The sequence below is a fragment of the Sciurus vulgaris genome, assembly GCF_902686455.1.
Source record: "Sciurus vulgaris genome assembly, chromosome: 7".
NCBI lineage: Eukaryota > Metazoa > Chordata > Mammalia > Rodentia > Sciuridae > Sciurus > Sciurus vulgaris.
The window spans coordinates 19,897,226-19,918,277 of NC_136467.1; the positions used below are offsets into that span (position 1 = coordinate 19,897,226).

General features: G+C 37.3%; 1 protein-coding gene across 6 annotated transcripts in view; it reads right to left on the reverse strand.

Annotated features, from left to right (window-relative positions):
* Window positions 1–21,052, reverse strand: part of GRM1 (glutamate metabotropic receptor 1) — a 394,312-nt gene that overhangs the window by 256,556 nt on the left and 116,704 nt on the right. For all 6 annotated transcript variants that reach the window (XM_079146824.1, XM_079146825.1, XM_079146823.1 and 3 more), the window contains one exon: window positions 14,856–15,105. In XM_079146824.1, coding sequence (XP_079002950.1) covers window positions 14,856–15,105 — 250 coding nt within the window. The remainder of the gene's footprint in view (window positions 1–14,855; window positions 15,106–21,052) is intronic.

A 21,052-nucleotide genomic window follows, 5' to 3' on the forward strand; every position in this document is an offset into this window, starting at 1 on the left:
TCTAGACACATGTGACCAACTTGAATTGAACCATGATGAAGTAGAAAACTTAAGCAGACCAATATCAGGCAATGATTGAAGCAGCAATTTAAAAACTTCAACAAAGAAAAGCCTAGGACCAGATGGATTCTCAGCTGATTTCTACCAGATATTTAAAGAAGAATCGATGCCAGTTATCCTCAAATTATTCCATTAAATTTAAAGAAAAGGAATGTCAAATTTATTCTATGAAACCAGTATCACCCTGACACCAAAACCAGCAAAGACATAGCAAGGAAAAAAAACTTCAAACTAATCCTCCTGATAAACACAGATTCAAAAATCCTTGATAAAATATTTGTAAACAATATTCAAAAACTTATTAAGAAGATTTTACACTGTGATGAAGTGGATTTCACATCAGGGATGCCAGGTTAGCTCAACATACACAAATCAATAAGCATAATTCACAAACCAATAAATGCATAAAAAGCATTCGACAAAATCCAGCACACACTCAAGTGAAAAGTGCTGGAGAAACTAGGTATAAAAGAAACTTACCTTACACTGTGAAGGCTATATATGAGAAAACCAAGGCCAACATCATACTGAGTAAAGAAAAACTGAAAGTTCAAGTTCTCCTAAAATCACAAATGAGACAAGGATGTCAGCTCTTAACCCTCCTACTCCACAAAGTTTTTGAAACTCTACTTGGAGCAATTAGGAGAACAATATTAAAGATATAAAAGTAGGAAAATAAGAGGTCAGGTTATCTCGGTTTGCTGAAGATATGATCTCATATTGAAAAGATCCAAAAAAATAAAGAAGTAAATAAAACCTCCACCAGAAAGTTTTTAGAGTTAATTAAAAAAAAATATATAGCAAAGTATCAGGATACAAGATCAACACACCTAAATCAATTGCTTTCTTATACTCCAATAGTTAATCTGTTATAAAAGGAATCAGGAAAATATCCCATTAGAAAAACCTCAAAAAATAAATACTTGGCAATTAATCTATTGAAGGAGGTGAAAGACCTCTACAATGAAAACTATACAACACTGAAGAAAGAAACTGAAGGCCTTGGATGATGGAAAGACCTACCATGTTTTTGTATAAGCAGAATTAATACTGTCAAAATATCCATCTTATCAAAAGCATTATAGAGATTCAATGCAATCCCCATCAAAATACCAATATCCTTCTTCTTAAAACTAGAAAAAAAATAGTCCTAAAGTAAATTTAGAAGAATAGCCAAATCAATCCTGAGAAAGAGGAGTGATGCTGGAGGCATCACAGAACTGGACTTCAAAATTATATTAGAGAGCTATAGTAACAAAACGCATTGTATTGGCACCAAAACAGACATGAAGACCAATGGAATGGAATAGAAGACAGACAAATCTGCACAGATACATTCATCTGAATCTTGACATTGATGCCAAAAATATATATGTTGGAGGGGAAAAAGCCTTTTTAAACAAATGCTGCTAGGAAAACTGGATATTCATATGTAGAAGAATGACACTAAATCCTTATCTTTCACCCGCATTAAAGTCAACTCAAAGTAGATCAAAGACCTAGGAATTAGACTAAAAACTATGCAACTGCTAGAAGAAAACATAGAGTCAACACTCGGACATATTAATGGCACAAGCCCTAACTTCCTTAACAAGGATCCTAAAGCACAAGAAATAAAACCAAGAATCAATAAATAGGATGGCATGAAATTAAAGTGTCTGCACAGCAAAAGAAATGATTAAGAACACGAAGAAAGAGCCTACAGAAGCTGCTCCTCCAACAAGGAATTAACATCCGGAATACATAAAGAACACAAAAAACTTAACACCCAATGAATAAATGGGCAAAAATATAAACAGGAACTTCTCAAAACAAGAAATACACATGGTCAAAAATTATATAAGAAATTATCAACTTCCCTAGCAATCAGGGAAATATAAATCAAAAGTACATTGAAATTTCATCTCAAACCAGGCAGAAGGACAATTATCAAGAACACAAGTAATAATAAATTCTGGCAAAGTTGTGGGGGAAAAGGTGCATTCATACCTTGTTGGTGGGAATGAAAATGAGTACAACAACTTCAGGTAGTAGTATGGAGAATCCTCAAAACTCTAAAAATGGAACCACCATATGACCTAGTTATCCCACTCTTCAATATTAATCCAAAAGAATTAATATCAGCATACTGCAGTGAAGGAGCTAAATCAATGCTTATAGCAGCATAACTCACAGTAGTCAAGTTATGGAACAGCCCAGGTGCCTGATGACAAGAGGAATGGATAAAGAAAATGTGGTATATTTCACAGTGTAGTTTTACTCAGCCCTCAAGTAAAATGAAATTATGGCACTTGTGGGCAAATGGATAGAACTGGAGAACATTACGCTAAGTGAAATAAGCCAGACTCAAAAAGTCAAGGTCAGATGTTTTCTCTTACATGTGGAAGCTAAATCAAAAGATGAAGAAAAAAACACAATGGGGGAGGGGAAATCCAGATTGAGGGGGAGGGAGGAGGGATGAGGAAAGAGGAATGGCAGAATGGAATTGACGAACTATGCTATGTACATATATGAAGGTACCACAGTGAAGTTCACTTGATTTGTATCTAAAAAGCACTAATTAAAAGATAACTATAAATAAATGGAAGGAAGACCAGTAGATTAGAGGGAGGAAGAAGGAAGAAAAAAGATGTACTGGAGACTGAAGTAGAACAAATTATATTTCATGCTTGTATTATTATATCAAACTGAGCCCCACTATTATATATAACTATAATGTACTAATAAAAAGGAAGATCTGTAAAGATACCTCAAGTCTTTGCCTAAATCATGACATGTACAAATGTGAGAGGAAACTACCACTGAGCACAGTGGCACATGCCTGTAATCCCAGCTGCTCAGGAGGCTGAGGCAGGAGGATTGAGAGTTCAAAGCCAGCCTCAGCAACTCAGCGAGGCCCCAAGCAAATTAGCAAGACCCTGTCTCAAAATTAAAAAAACATAAAGGGCTGGGGATGTTGCTCAGTGGTTAGGCCCTCCTGGGTTCAATCTCCATATGAAAAAGAAAAATGTATGAAAAAGAAACTACCCAAAGCTGGAGAAAAACTCAATAGAAAATATAGACCAAACAAATCTTGGAACTTATACAAAACTTTCACATAAACTGAGTTTATGAAACTCATCCTTTCATAAACTGTATTGGAAAGTCTGTTGTGGTAAGATAGACAAGGATATTTAAACAGCTATTCTAAATGTGTCCTAAGTATTCTAAAAAGTAGAGAAAAACATGACCATGTTTAAAGGGAAAAAAGTAAGCAAAGACCACAAATATAATTTTTAAAGATGAAAATATAACATCCAAAATAAAGAATACACATAATGGGATCAAAGTACATTAGCACTGCAAAAGACAGGATCAGTGTATTGTTACAGTAAATGAAATTGTTGAAAATGAAGAAAAGAGGGGAAAAAAGTGAAAAAAAAATTTGCATAATATCCCTGTATAAAACAACAAGATTTTAAGCATACATATGATTGAAGTCTCAGGAAGAAAAGTTCTTCAAATATAGAAATAATAATCAAGTAAATGATGACCATTTTACACATTTGATTTTTTTTTTAAAAAAGTATAAACTCACCTAAAAAGTGTTTTAAAAATCACAACATAAATAAAGGAAAGTCAGATTAAAGCTTATTATAATCAAATTACAGAATAATAGTGATTAAAAAATGCTTAAAAGCAATCAGATATAATTACACATGTCAGAGGAACAAAGGTAAGAATCACAGCAGATTTCTCATCATAGGCTATGCAAGTGAAAATGCAAGTGAGTAGTAGCTCCATAGTATTGAGACTATAAAACAACTATCTGCACATAATTCTATAGCAGGGAAACATTTACAAACTAAGATAAAATAGAAACATTTCCTAATAATAGTAATATGGAGAGAATTTGTTTCAGTTCAAAATAAAGTATTCTACAAGCAAAATTAAAGAGAAGTCTTCAGGCAGAAAGAAAATAATCCAGATGATAATATGGATCTCCACAAAGAAGAGGATCAAAATAGTGTTTATGAGGGCAAGTATAGGAGATTTTTTTCATTTTTGACACCTTAAACAGATAAGCATTCAAGCAAAAATAACAATGTATTTAGAGTTTAATAATAAATATAGGAGTAAAATATTTAGTATAAATACAGTCACAGAACAGGAGGGATAAATGAAAGCATACTGTTATAAAGCTCTTACACTAAATGATGTAGGGTAACATTCTTGGGAAATGGACTCTAGGTAAAATGAAATAATGAATCATACCTAGTAAACCACAAATAAAGATAAAACAGAATGCTAAAAGTTTCAGTTAACTTAAAATAAGGAAGGGGAATAGAAAATTATACACACACAAATATACTTGTCATTTAAAATATGTATTTTTATATTATATTATTATAATATTATATATACACACATATATATGTGTGTATATATAATAATAATACATATAAAATTCCTCAGAAATTTAAAAAATCAAGGAAGGAGCCAAATTGTCCATGACTGCAGTGATCTCTAGGCAGGAAAAGGAAATATATAGACATATAATTTTCTTGTTTTCAACAAAATAACAAGCTATTTCCATAGGGAAATAACAGTTCTTCCAATGAAATGTTCTGGAATAACTGGATAACATAAGAAAAAATCTCCCTCAACACACACAAAAAATTAAGTTCAAATGAATATTGTACTCAGTAAAAGGGCAAAGATTATAAAACTTCTAGAAAATTTTTGTGACCTTGGAGTCACATACAAAAACCATAAAAGAAGAATTTGACAGCTATACCTTGTCAAAATTAGAAAGGTTTCATCTTCTTCCAGTGATATTAATATAAAATTAAAATTTCAGATGCATATGGAGAAATACTTGCTATAGATATATGTATCAAATAGTTTTTATTCAGAAATTCTAAACAACTTTTACAACTCCAAAACAGTAAAACAAACAACCCAATAACAAAATGAATATAAATGTTACAAGCTATTTCACCAAAAAATATTAAAATGGCAAATAAGTACATAAAAGTACTCAATGCTATTAGTCATTAGGAAAATGCAAATTAAAACCACAAAGAGATGCCACTATACACCCACTAGAACAGCTAAAAGTAAAAAGACTGACAATACTATTTTGGTGAAGATGTGGAGGATTTGGAACTCTCATACATTGCTGGTGGAACTGCAAAATTGTACAGACACTTTGGAAAACACTTAGCAGTTTGTTATAAAGTAACTTATAAAGTTAAACATAAACATTTATGACCCACGATCTTTCCTCTAGATATGTCCTAAAGAGAATTGAAAATGTAAGTCCACACAAGACTTGTACATGTTCATAGGGGCATACTCAGAATAGTCAAACTGGAAACAATCTAAATGCCCTCAAAATGCGAATGGATGGGCTGGGGAGATGGCTCAGTTGATAGAGTGCTTGCCTCAGAAGCACCAGGTCTTGGGTTCAATCCCCAGCACCACCAAAAAAAAAAAAAAGAAAAAATGTGAATGGATAAGCAAATCAGGCAAATCCACACCACTGGAATACTACCCAGAAATAAGGAGGAAACCAGCAATACACATAACAGCATGAGTGAGTCTCAAAGTAATTGAAAACCCAATTAAAAATAAAAATCAGACACAAAGCATTACATTCTTCATGACCCCCTCTACATGAAATTCTAGAAAAGGCAAAAGTCTAATGATAGAAAGTAGATCAGTGGTTTCGAGTTTTAAGGGACTTGGGAGGAAAGACTGTTAAGGAGCACTGGAGAGTGTTTTACAGAGATGTGCTGTACCATCCCATGATCGTTGTGGTACTTACATCACTACGTTGAGTTGAAAAAACTCAGCCAAAAATACACCTAAAATTGGTGACTTTCAATGAAACTGATTTGAAACGTACATGTAAAGTCTTCAGTCCCTCTCCAGTCATATTGTATTAGCATCTGAGGGAGGTAGAGCCCAAGAAGCTAAAGATTTTTAAGATCTTCCCTGTTTTATGATAGATAGGTAGACAAGCAGTTGCAGACAGGGAACAACTTCGGGAGCAAGCCATCCTTCATATTCCAATTCTGGTAATTAGCGAGAGAGATATTTATCTTCATCCATAGTCAGAAAACCCTAAGAATCAGAGATGGCCAAAGCTAACCCTACTACATGTTTAGTGCATCTTGATTAGTCTGAAAACTGGAGCATGGCTTCAGGGGACAGATCAGTTTGGTTACACTGGACAGCAGAAGATAGAAACACAGGGCATAATCAAAGTTGCGAAGTGTTTATTGTTACTACTATTATTTATTACTCCCAGAAATATCTGTACTTTAAAACCAAAGTCCTGAAGAGAAATAAATTTCAAGAAACAAAAAATAGCTCAAATGAAAGGAGGGACAGGCAGCAGAGTGAAAATTCATTTTTGTCTTCCTGTTCGAATATCCTTTAAGCAAGTCCTTTCTAGTGAGTGCCAGCTGAGTACACCGATCTCAGCATCAGAGGACAATGTTTCTGAAGACTTACTCACCACACACACAAGAAAAGAATGAAATTGTGGTATTTTTCTCGTAAATGAATGGAACTACATGAAATAAGTCAGATTCAGAAAGTCAAAGTTTTTCTCTCATAGTCCAAAACAAGGTAGGGGTGGGGAAGAGAGAGAGAGAAAATGGGGAAGGGACATTCCATTAAAATGGAAGGAAGACCATTTTAAAATGGAAGGAAGACCATTGGAAGGATGATGGGAATGGAAGGGGAAGAAGGAGGGAAGAACAGTGGAGTGAAGCCGACCTAGCTCTCCTGTGTGCGTATATGAACACGCCACAGTGAATCTCACCACCATGTAGGTCCACGAGACGTTAACCGAAAACAGAAAAGGAAAGAAAAAGGCAAACAGATCAGCAGAGTACAGGGAAGGAGGGGAGGGCAAGGGGAAGAGGGGACGTCCAGGAGCCGAACTACAGCAAATTATATTCCATGCTTTCATGATGATGTCAGAATGAATCCTGATACCATGTATTACTGAAAAGAACCAATAAAAAGGAAAAAATCATTTTTAAATTTTCATTTTTAACACAATCCAAAGTCACCACCAATAAATGTAACTGAGAGCTTGGAATGAGGTCCAGGGTCTTAATTTCAAGTATCCCTGATGATTGTCATGTGCAGCCAGTGAGGGAAGAGACTGTCAAAGGGACAACCAAAAGGTACTAAGATCAATCCTCTCTTGTTTCTGACCAGCTGCCAAGACAAAACGAACTCTTAAAATGTCTTCCTTTTTAAATCCACTCCAATGAAGCAGCACCTTCTACGTATGGAAGGCATCCAAACCCCTTTCCTTCAGCTTTTTTAAGACCCTGAGCAGAAACCAGGGGAAGGGAGCCTTTCAGGTGTCTGTTATCTGAAACATGGGAATAGGTGTTGACATAACAAAAGGGTTAAATAATTTAAAATTAGACTGCAAACAGCCTCTCCAATTATTGTAGAAATCTTGAGCATTTCTGTGTCTGAGATCTATGCTCAAAATACCAATTTCTTACAAATAAGGTTGATTCTCCAGGATATTCAAAACTAAATTCCCTTTCCAATCCTAGAACACATTTCACAGAGTCTTTTCTAGAGGAGTAATCTTCTACAGAACTTTCATTAATCTGCCTTCAAGCAGGAGTGTTTCAAGGAAAGGACAGACTATTAATAAATTTGTGATCATTTTCCACCCTTGGTAGCAGAGAGGAGGCCAGGTTATGTATCTGTAAGCTGTGACAATTACACATCAGAAAATGCTCAAGGGTCTGTCTGGCCTCCTGATTATAATCCATATTTGGGCATGTCATGCTTCATTGAAAGTCCACATTTACTTTAAAACCCTTAACCTCTGCAATTTTGCCTAAAGGCTGAAAACTTTCGATTTTTTCCCATAATGGAAAAATGAAATCTGAAGTAATTCATTTTTCATTAAAAAAGCCATATGGAAACATAACACCATGGTATATATATATCACCTTATATTTCAAGGATATTGAGGTCATTTTTCCAAATGTGTGTTTAGGTTCTGAAAGAGAAAGAATTTTTTTAAAATGACACAGTCAAAAAGTAAGATTTTCAGTTGCTTTAAAATCAAACTATAGACTTCTCTCCAAAGAATATAATTACTCCATTCCAATTATTTTTTTTCTGAATTTGTGTCTAATGTCTTTATTGTGTATTCAACTTAAAAGCATGCTTGTTTGTATTTTTTTGGATCAAATTTTAGATAAAAGGTAGGCTGTGGTATTTCTCTGTGGTGACAGATGATGGGAAGTTGGTCTAGTAGATGAAGAAATCAAAGAATGGCAGAGATGATAGACAAAACATTTGAAATGAAAAGAACATATAATTTCATTGACCAGGATGTGCTAGAGAGAGAGGATGAAACAAATATTAACTTCATTGTTTTTATTGAATGTTTATTTTGGACAGTAGAGAAATTAGATGTAGTTATAAACCAATAAAAGGGATTAAAAATATATATAAATAAGCATTCTATACCTAGTATAGTATGGCTAATCAGAGATCCCTAACAAGGTAGAATGTAAATTCACTATACGTTCTTCCCAAAAGAAAATTCAGGGCAGAGATCCAGGGTGCCAACAGTATGCATAGAACTACAACCAGGAGACTCTTTCTTATCCTCAGAGCATGTCTTTAGAGGTCTGACATCTCCACAAGGAACCTACCAATGAGGCTCAGCTATGATTTCCCAGGCAAGCAAGCACCTTGTGAATAGGCACATAGAACCTAAAAGGTAGGCAAATATAAGTTCCAATTTTATAGATAATTCTCAAACCAGGAGCTAATTGGAGAACATAAACCTTTACCAAACTAGGTAATATATAAGAGGGAAATCAGTGATCACACATGAGGCCACCTCCTCTACTATTCTCCAATATTTCTGACATAGTTAATGGATAGTTCCAATGCCAAAACACCACGCTAGGTACAATGAGGAAGTAAGTTAACTACAGAAGCTCTTCAACTTACAATTGGGTTATGTTCTGATAAACCCATTATAAGTTGAAAGCATTGTTCAGTTATAAATGAGTTTAATACGCCTGTGTTAGCTTTCTGTCATTATAATGAATCCCTCAGTTAATCAACTTATAAAGAGAAAAGGTTTAGTCCAAGTCACAGTTTCTGAGGTTCTAGTTGGTCTCATTGGTTGGGGCCTGTGGCGAAGCAGTACATCATGGTGGGAGCAGAGAGTGTGGCCGAGCAAAACCTCACCAGGAAGCAAAAGGCAGTGAGGAAGATTTCAGAGTTTCTTTTAGGGGCCATCCTGCAAGGACCTAAGGACCACAGGGCCACAAGTCCCTACTTCTCAAAGGTTCCACCACCTCCTGATAGGACTGCCCTGGGGAGAAATGCTTTAATGCACGGACCTTAGGGGGAACACTTAAGATCCAAACTATATTAACACCTAACCTACTGAATGTTAAAGTTCAGCAACACAGTGCCTTGTACACTTCGGTTGTTTGCTTTCATTATCACATGACCATCTGGGAGCTGTGGCTTATTACCTTGGCCCCACATTATGAAAGAACACTGGATTGCACATTATTTTCCAAGATCAAAATTCAAAGTATGGTTTCCACTGATTGCATATCACTTTCACACCACTGTGATTTTGAAAAGTCATAAGTCTCATTCCACCATTTTTCATACCCCGTCCCTCATTTCCTTCTACATAATCTAAAGTTCCTCCATTCTTCTCTCATTACCCTATGTACATGTGTGATTACACCAATGGTATGAATCTATATTGTGTACAACCATAGAGATGAAATGATGTGCCCCATTTGTGTATAATGAATCAAAATGCAGTCTGTAAAAAATAAATAAATGATTAAAAAATGAATAAGTAAAAATAAAAATGAAGAAAAGTCATAAGTCAAACCATAGTTAACTTGGGAAACATCTTTCTATAAAACCTGCTTCCCAGCTTTGAGGAGGTTGCAGTTCAGTACTTACCAACCTACGTGGTGATGTGATGTCATAGTGAGTTTGAGTCTTATCTCTACGACTTATTAAGTTTAAAAATTATGGGTGATTGTTTGACTTCTCTACCTACAAACCAAGCTTTTAGGGTTGTTAGGAATACAAACTTCACAGATTAAAGGCCTGGTACATACCAAGCTCTCAACAAACAGGAGCTATTATTATGTGTTCATGTACATAAATTATATTTTTTACTTTCTTCAAGTAAAAGAATATAAGAATTAGAACAGCTCCATCAGTTCCCCATTAGGATTGTAATAGTTATAATTTAGAATTTCAGAGAACTACCATTCATCTATTCCTAATTACCTTCTACATAAGTGCAGTTCCATAGATAAAGGATGGTGTACAAAAAGAAAGCTATTGTGGAGTCTCATGTTAATATAGAAAAAAAAAGCTTTTAAAAAAATTAAATTAAATGTCATCTTTATGGAATCATCTAAAATATTTAATACCAGAAGAGAAATAAATTGGATTCAAAGAAATAGAGGATAATTGGAAATGGAAAATAAATTTCTCATAGGATATAGATATTTCAGTTAATTTTCCCCAAAAAAACATGAATCTAAACAATGAAATAAATGTCTGGAAGGAAGAGCAAATTCAAAGGAAACTAATTTTAATGCCAATATCTCTTAAACAAAATACTAACAGTTTGACACGCAGTAAAACTTACTAATTAGCAGCACAGATTCTTTGAAGCCTCAGTACTTAAGTTCAAATCCCAGTTCAGGCTCTGTAGCACTGCTTGACAAGTCGCTTGACTTCTCCATACATCAAAATGACAATGGTATTGGTACCTATTTCGTCACATGCTTGTGCTAATTTTATAAGTTAATATACATTAAACGCTTAGCATAGTGCCTGGCATACAGCACATCCTTAACAGATGTCTGCAGCAGCTGCATCACTATATCATTATAGCTAATATCATAAATGTTCATTAAATAGAGAATGTTTAATCATATCTGAGAACTTCCTTTGTTAAAATTCTGTTTCTCTCCCATTGTGGTTTACTATTCCATTAGGAGCGATCCCCAATTTACAATGGCTCATCAAACTTTTGATTTTATGATGGGTGGAAAAGTGACACATTCAGCAGTAACTATACTTTGAATGTAGAACTTTGACCTCTTCTCAGGCTAGCTTTGTGTGGGACAATAACTCTCTTGTGATGCTAGGCATCAGCATGAGCCCAGTTCCCAGCCAGCAGCAGGGTACCAAGGGTGAACAACCAACACTAATCTACAGCACGCTGTGCCGCTGTGGTGCTTGGCAGGTTAGGTGCATTCAATGTACTTTCAACTTGTGATATTTTTTTTTTTACCTTATACTGGAATTTTTGAGATGTAACCCCATTCTTAAGTCAAGGAGCATGTATTGAAGTAACTCAGTTAATATAGAACGAGTGACCTTTGTAAACAATTTGGAAACTGGAAACCATGTTAAGGTATTGAGTGTGAAAGGTAAAGAGTGCTATCACTTGACTGAAATTTCTAAAAGAGCACTTTTTATATTTACTATTATGGGTTCATTCTATGGTAAGAATAGATGGCCACGAAAGGAAGGGAGGTGGGATAGTAATAGGAAAGACAGTGGAATAAATTGAACACAATTTTCCTATGTACACATATGAAATTACCTAAGTGAGTCCCACCGTTGTGCCCACCCACAAGAATGGGGTCTTAATTAGAATAAGATCTATCCTATGCTTGTATAATTTTATCGAAATGGATTCTACTGTCATGATAACTAAGAAGAACCAATAAAATAAAATTTTAAAAAAAGAATAGTCAGTTTGGGGCAGGGGTTGTCAATGAGATGGTTATTTCAACAAGCCAGGTGAGAACTCCTTGTGACTTGGACTAGAATAGAAGCAGTGAAAGTGATGATAAGCTGTCAAAGTCTGGATATGTTTTCCTGGCAGTGACAATTGTTCCTGATACCTTGGATATAAAGTCCAAGCAGAAACAAGAATCATGAAAAAGGACATGCAAGTTTTCATTCAAGAATTTCTAATTATTAAACAAAATGTCTTTTGTTGCCAGGTGTGGTGGTGCATGCCTGTAATCCCAGTGACTTGGGAGGCTGAGGCAGGAGGATCACAAGTTCAAGGCCAGTCTCAGAAACTTAAGGAGGCCGTAAGCACCTTAGTGAGACCCTGACTCAAAATAAAAAATAAAAAGAACTGGGGATATGGCTCAGTGGTAAAGCATTCCTGGGTTAAGTTCCACTGGAAATTTAACATATATATAAACATATATATTGCCATCTACACAAGAACTTACTACTAATCTTCACCTGTATGAACAGAGTTCTATCACCACCTATACATTACCCTCTTGTGAATCTTGCACAACAAGAACCATGCTATCTATTATGAAGGAAGATAAACACTGGCTCCTAACCCTAAAGGAGTTCATCTTTTGGTAGGAAAATCCCTTTTAAATGTGATCGCATTACTAAGGTATCAGGAAGTTGTAGCTTGTGTTTGAACTGGAACAATACAGGACATATCAGCTGAAACGGGGGAACCAAGTCCACTGGCATGAATGACAGAGCAGCATTTAGGATAATCTCACCCCTGAAAAAGAGCTAATCAATCACCTGAAGGGAAGGTTAATTCTAAGTATTCATGGTGCTGCTACTGGGCTTGGACTTCATTCCCCAGCTCAGGTCCCTATCCACTCATGTCAGGAGCTTAGAGAAGGGAGAAAGAAGTGAAAAGAAAATGTAAAAAGGGTGTTCTCTTCAACTCTTCCAAGATATGGGAGGAGATCCAGCACACTTGGGTAGACTTTCATGGAAAATGACCCAGAAAGAGAGAGACATTTGCCCTCACTGTGGGAGAGTGTGTACAGCTTTGGCATGTCAGGGAATCTATACATCAATGGCAGTAACCATGGGTACAGGAAGCAGTGTACTTGGAAGCTCACCTGTTCACTCTGTCAACAGTTCCCTAGGATTTGTAGGTAGATCCTAGCAGAGGTGAGACAGATAAGAAGAGGAGCAGAAGTCAGCATCACATGCGGCTGACCTCTTCATGAGCAAGTACATGTGAGAATCTCAAAAAGACTAGCATGAGCCCAAATGCCTTACGATTGGCAGGTAAACAAGAGTCAGAGGGGCTTAAGGGCCATTCTTATCCTTCACTAGTTTTTAAATAATGATGATGAAATGACTCTTTCATCCTCCAGTTACATTGAAGCATTCTGTATAACTATATTTCATAATTGAGCATTCTATACACCCCAAAGTTCATATACTTGCCACATCTCTTCAAGACCTCTAGAACTAAGGTAGATAGCCCCTGAGAGTATGAAAGAGCATAAATTCTGCAAAAGAGGCTATTGTTTTTAAAATTATAAAAGAAGAAATTTTTAAAATAAGCACACTTCATAAAAACAGTCCTTTCACAAAAGCAGTGGAAAGGACTGAATATCTGTGCACCATCTGTCCTAGCACATATATTAAGAACACTATTCCAAGTAACACTTCAACGATGCTGATTACATCCTTTTCACTCCTAAAGAAGTATTACTCCTTCTTCAAGTGCTCCTTCTCAAAGGACCTGCTTTCTTATGACCATTTTCAATGGCTTCCCACAATTGCATCATGTAGAAGAAGCCAGATTGATTGTTAATGCTAGTGTGCCAATCCTATCCAAATTCAACATTTTCTTAACCTTGAATTCTAGTTTGACCAGGCCTCATCATCTCTTCATTCCTGGAGAGCAACTCCTCGTTTCTTTGTTCATGTGTTTGTATTCCTACCCTACCTTCTTCTCTAAAGTCTCTGAAGTGTCATATGCCTCTAATTCCAGATGATGATGAGGTTAGTCTTACTACCATCATAGTCATTACCACAAGTTCAGGACCCAAGGGGAAGTCCATTGAGAAGGTGCTCACAACTCCTACCCAGCTTCCAAGAGAAGTTGGTAGGGGTTGAGGTTCTTCAGGAGAAACAACATCATTGTACTCCAGCCAGTAGAGAAGACAAGTGGGGACACAGAGATCTGCACGAGAAGATAACGGTGGAAGTGTTGAGGATCATTGGGGCCTTTCATTCACGTAGACTCAGTGGGTTTCTTGTACATAATATTAGAAGGTGACAAAGTCAACAAGATACCTGATAGGTCAAAAACCCTAGGAAAAATATAATGACACTGAAAACCTGTCCCCACACAAGTACATATGATCTGGCTTCGAGCAGAGACTTTGCAACCTACCATGCGATTCCAGAAAGCACGTGCCAAAAACATCACAATTAGCCACTCCATAAGTGTGACAGATTATATTACCCAGTTCCAAAGTTCAGCTTCATGTCTTCACTTCGTTAAATTTCAAATCTGAATATATGTTTTCTATGTTCACTGCTGCCCTCCTCCCACCATGATGCCTATGCTTACAAAGTAGGAAGACATAAGCGGTTGACTGGGAGGCAGAGGAAGCAAAGGAAAGAATGATTCTCCAGGACGAGACACATCCAGCCAACAACTCCCCATCTTTTTTTCTGAAAGAATCTCATCAGCTCATTATTGATTGTGCTGTTCTCGTCTCTCAGGAAGACAGAAGCCAGTAGCCCTACCCTCAAGGAAACCCCAAACGGATGTTCTGTTTAGCCCTGCACACCTTACCCATTTTGGAGTCAGGAAGTTCAACGGAAAGCTGTCACACTTGTGCCAAAGTCTGTGTGTGTGTGCAGGTGCATGGGGGGTGGGGGGGAGAGAGAGAGACAGAGACAGAGACAGAGACAGAGAGAGACAGACAGTCAGACAGACTTACCTCCCAATGAGTGAGAACTCGCCCACAACACCTAGGCGCCGCATGGCGCTGAGGAGGCCGCGCACGGTCATGCCCTCGCAGAAGCACACCACCACTCTGGCCTTGGGAAGGCGCTCTCGGAGCTTGCGCAAGAGTCGGTCAAAGCTCTTCTCGCCCGCGTTGCTGTAGATCTTGTCTGAATGCGCGATGCAGAGGCCTTCCTGGGCAGCCAACTCTTTGAAAGCATCCATTCCGCTCTCCCCGTAATTCCCTGTCCAAAAACAATAATCAGCAGATGTTCAAGGCTACCGTTGCAGGAACAGCACTTGCAAACTGAAATAAGGACTCTTTAGTTGCTGGGAAGGGAGAGGACAGATTTGCCAAATAAATTCGAATGTAACTGGAACTGAAGGAAGATCTGGGTGGATCAAAAGGAATAATCAAATGTGGTCAATCAACTCTGTGGATGTGACGAGAAGTTACCTGAGCTAGGCATCCACAATGAAACAAGTTTTGTGAAATAAAGGACTGCTGCCCTATTTTACAGTCTTGATTAATTGTGTTTGTCCCAGATTTTAACTGCGTGGGAGACAGCAGCACATTGGGGTAGGGAGGTCAACTGGCTTCAGCTGACTGCCAGGTGAAGCGGTAGACACTCAACATGTCCATGAAGCTGAGGGACACCTGGCTAGACCAGAGGTAAGCAGACCAGAAACCGTTGCCCTGTTTAGTCAACATCCACCATCCTCTGCTGAAACGATGGAAGGATGGTAGATTTGCACCTGATACTTGCATTTTAATGTTATAACATTCTCATAATAAAATGTACTTTAAAAGACTAAGAACTCAGAAATCAGTGACATAAAACAAATATCACACTTCACCATCTCTCCCTTTCTCTCGTGGCTGATGATTTATCCTTCACCTTAGGGCCTTCTATATCCCTTCCACTGTCCTGGGTTTGGGGACATCAGTACTTTTGTGGATGATACACCCAATACAATATCCTCACAGTCCCTCAGTCTCCGTCCTTGACATTTTCTGTAACCCACCTACTTTCATGGCCACACTTCTGACCTTACTGATAGATGTCTACAACATCTCTAAATGTGGATGCCAAGCATTCCAGTCTCTGTTTGCATCCCCTTACCACCCGAGCTCATGTATTCCACTACCCCCACCACAGCAATTTGTTCAACCTCATAAAAACTTGAAATCCATGAACCAATGTTTCTTCCCATTCCCCTCTTAGGCTGGCTTCGACCTTATAGCCTATCTTCATCACCACTTCATTTCAAATTCTTAGCTCAGTTGTATTTTCCTGATGAAACCCTAACCCTAGTTAACCCCAACCAGCCCCCTGTCTGCAGCTATGCCTGATCACTTAAACCCAGCTGGAATAAATTCACAACCTTATTAACTGGTTTTATTTAAAATTCCTGAGCACACATTCCAAAAGTGGTTCTCCATAGTAGAAGGAAATTGGGCTGGGGATATGGCTCAGTTGGTAGAGTGCTTGCCTCGCATGCACAAAACCCTGGGTTCAATTCCCAGCACCACAAAAAAAAAAAAAAAAAAAAAATATATATATATATATATATATATATATAGTGTTTGCATAGTATAAGGAAATTATACAATACCACCCTGTAAATAAATTTTCTTAGTTTCTAATATGATTATTCTGTCCTTCCTCTTCTCTCTTTAAATTTTCAAACCTAGCAGACTCCATCACCATCCCACCTCAGGGGTCATCCTCATTTCATAGTCCAAGAAGAAACAATGAGACAAAAACTAATTCAGCCATCTGCAACATCTATGCACCTTTATTCTTATATACCCTGACATTTTTCCTGGTGTAAATTTGAAGTACTTGAGGATAAGAGTTAACACATGCTCAAAGACACTAGCTCCCATCACTTGTCATCTGCTCAAGAGTTTCCTCCTGCTTTGTTCCCTCTCTTGGATAATCACTTTCTCCTTCCTAATAGTGTCCATTAAAAAAAAAAAAAATCTCTGGACTCAATGCTGCACTTGCATTAGTACTTACCCGGCTGCCATAATTGCCTAGGCCAGGGTTTTTGCTTCTTTATCTCCCATTCTCCCTTTTTCTGTATTTTCATAACTGAAGTATAATTGATATACAAAATCTTGCAAACATTTAATGTATAATCTTATTAGTTCAGACATATGTATTCCAATCATCCCAGAATCTTCTCTTGTCAAACTCTGTTGCCAGGGCCACTGAAAAGCTCCCTGTTGCCACCTCTCCTGATTTGTTCTGTCTCCACTGTCATCAATCACCTAAGCTACATTCAGGACCACACCCCCTTGAAACGATTTGTTCTCTTGGTTAAAGAGACACAATCTTCTCCTGGTTTCCTCACCACTTACTGAACACTCTTGAGTGTATTTGCTTGATTTTTCTCCTCTGCTCAACCTGTAAATACTGTCAGGCAAGGACCCAGTCCCAGGGAAGTTTCTCTCTTCTTCTATGCTCTCACCCCAGTTATTCCCCTCAGTTATGTTTGTCATCTAACTCCACTGTTGAGTCCCATGTAGACAGAACTTCAGACTAAATTGTCCTCTGGAACAAAAGACAACCCTTCATTTGCCAGTCTGTTGTAGCCATTCATAGACATCTCAAACACCATATCCAAAGAAATTTTTTCCTTATCCATCTTGCAAATATGCTCCTTCCAGATAGGTCCTATTAGTAAATAGTATCTTTGTCCACCAAATTACTCAATAATAAAATGTAGGAGCTGATTTAATTTCTGTGTTTTTCTCACATCCCAGTCTCTGAAAAACTCCTAATTCATTCTCTCCTATTTGCTTCAAACCTCTGCCACCCTAAACCATGTCTTAGTATGTTCTCGAAAAACAGAAACTAAGTTGAAGATTCTTACTCAAGTAATTTATAGAGGAGAAGAGAATCAAGAGAAGCAGGGAAGCACAGAGGGAAGAGCTATGCAGGAAGATTTTCTCAGCTGAACATGAGCTTCTAGCTGGTCCCAGAGGGAGGCGCTAGAGCACATCAAACCTCAGAGTTACTCCCACCTTTCAGCAAGGGAGCTGTGTTGTGTGTGATGGTCATTGACTAAACTTCACCCAAGGGGAGAGGAAGTATAGATCCCAGGAAGCAGGTAGTTAGTGTTGATAGAAACATACTCAAATAGTAGCTGAGAGGTTGGTGCACCAGACAGATAAAGGGAATCTGAGCCGGCCATTCTTACCTAGGTAACGACTTTAGCCTCCCCAATTAGACTCCTTGCTTACATTCTTGTCCCCAGCAATTCATTTCACACCTAGCAATCTGAGTTTTCTATTAAGGTGTAAACCAGAGTGTGTTACTCCATGACAGAGAGCTCCAATTGCTATCCAACATGCTTGGAATGAGATTGAAACTCCTTCCCCTACGTGACCAGGCTAAACATGGGCTGAGCCTTCCGACCTCTCCAACTTCCTCTTTTCCTCATTGTAGAAATCACTTATTAGAAATATACTAACATCCCCTCCCTCACCTGCTTCAGCCTCATGGCTGTTGTTCTCTTCCTAGAATACCCCAAACTCATTCATGCTTCTGTGCTACCTGTCCCCAGAAACATGCTCTTCTATCAGATAGTCTGGTCAATCATATCTCAGCATAAATTCCACCTTCTCTGAAAAACTTCTTATAAATTATCTTTAAGTAGCCTCTCAATAAATCCCAATCTTACCTCTTGCTTTTATCTCAATACATCTACTCAATATTTCATATTTTTTATTCCTCTTAGAGGATAAATGCCATCATAACACCTCTTTATAACTTGCTGTTCAATGATGTATCTTTAGTAGTTAGGATAGTTTTAGATATTTAACTTAATAAGAGCATTAGTTGTAACTGACCAGTAGAGAAATGGACAAAGGTATAAACAAGTAATCTAAACTCAACAATAAATGGGGTCATAAGCATATAAAAAAATCACCAATCTCATTAATTATCAAGAAAGTGAAATTAGGGGAGATCCAAGATGGTGGACTAGAGGGAGGCTCCGATCTTTAGGTGGGGTATATCCCATCCTGAGATGCCTGCTGGAGACTTGTAGCTCATTGTCAGGTACCTCTCATGCATCAGGCTACTGAAGGCTGGGAGGTTTGAATACTATATGACTGTTATAGTGCAGATTTTCTTTTTTCTCCTTATTGGACAATTTGAAGTTTTTATTTCTTTACTTTTCTTGCTCTCTTTTCCCTTTTGTATACCTGTTCCCTCAGAGTCTCTTTCTCCCTTTTTGCATGCTAACATCCAATTTCTTTTGATTTTACTCTCACCCTATCTATTATCTGGAACTTCTGTATATTCTTTTCTTATTCCATTAACAGCTACATCCTACATTCTTCCACATCCTCTTTGTCCTCCATTAGAAACTGCAGACCTTATTGCAAATCTGTTTGTTTTACTGAAGATAATATTTGAACTCATTGTTTATTATGACAATATTGTTAATGTCCTCATTGGGGCTAATTGGTCTAGGATTGCATAGTGTCTGAATTGGCACTGCTAATATTGATCTCCCCTTAAAGAAAAAGTTTTGGAAACCTATAGGTCCACTATAAGCCTATGGGGGGAATCTGCAATACCCCAGATCTGCACTGCTAGAGGGGAAGATACATGAACAACATGAAAAAACAAGGGAAGAAAATGATCCAAACAAATCTAGATTCTATATCAATAGAATCCAATGACAGTATGGTAGAAGAAATGTCGAAAAAGACTTCAGATTATACATTAAGATGATTCGCGAAGCAAAGGATGAGATAAGAGAACAAATGCAGGCAATGATTGATAATACCAATAAGCAGTTGAAATAGCAACTGCAGGAAGCAAAAGATTGTTTCAACAAAGAGATAGAGATTCTCAAAAAAAAAAAAAAAAGGAAATCCTTCAAATGAAGGAAACAATAAAACAAATAAAAAATTCAATGGAAACATCACCAAAAGACTAGACCACTTGGAAGACAGAACCTCAGACAATGAAGACAAAATATTTAATCTTGAAAATAAAGTTGCCAAACAAAGAAGATGGTAAGAAATCATGAACAGAGTCTCCAAGAACTAAGGGGCATCATGAAAAGACCAAATTTAAGAATTATTGGGATTGAGGAAGGCATGGAGATACAAACCAAAGGAACGAACAACCTATTCAATGAAATAATATCAGAAAATTTCCCAAGCCTGAAGAATGAAATGGAAAATCAAATACAAGAGGCTTACAGAACACCAAATGCACAAAATCACAGCAGGTCACACCAAGGCACATTATAATGAAAATGCCTAACATTCAAAATAAAGATAGGATGTTAAAGGCCGCGAGAGAAAAGCATCAGATTACATATAGGGGGAAACCAATACAAATAGCAGCAGACTTCTCAACCCAGACTCTAAAAGCTAGAAGGACCTGGAACAACATATTTCAAGCTCTTAAAGAACATGGTTGCCAACCAAGAATCCTATACCCAGGAAAACTAACCTTCAGATTTGAAGATGAAATAAAATCCTTTCATGATAAACAAAAGTTAAAAGAATTTACAAATAGAAAGCCTGAGCTACAGAATGTTCTCAACAAAATATTCCATGAGGAGGAAATGAAAAACAACAATGGAGGTCAGCAAAGGGAGGAACTACCTTAAGAGAAAAACCCACTCAAAGGTGAAACCAAGCCAAGTTAAAAAACCAAAAGTAAGCCCAAATGACTGGGAATACAAATCATTTCTCAATAATAACCCTGAATGTTAATGGCCTAAACTAATCAATCAAAAGACATAGATGGCAGAATGGATTAAAAAGAAAGACCCAACAATATGCTGCCTGCAAGAGACTCATCTCAGAAAAAGACATCCACAGACTAAAGATGAAAGGATGGGAAAAATCCTACCACGCACATGGACTCAGTAAAAAAGCGGGGGTTTCCATCCTTATATCAGATAAAGTGGACTTCAAGCCAAAGTTAGTCAGAAGGGATAAAGGAGGACATTTCATACTGCTTAAGGGAACCATAAATCAGGAAGACATAACGATAGTAAATATTTATGCCCCAAACAATGGTGCATCCCTGTACATCAAACAAATCCTTCTCAATTTCAGGAATCAAATAGACCACAACACAATAATTCTGGGTGACTTTAACACACCGCTGTCACCACTAGATAGATCTTCCAAACAAAAACCAACCAAAG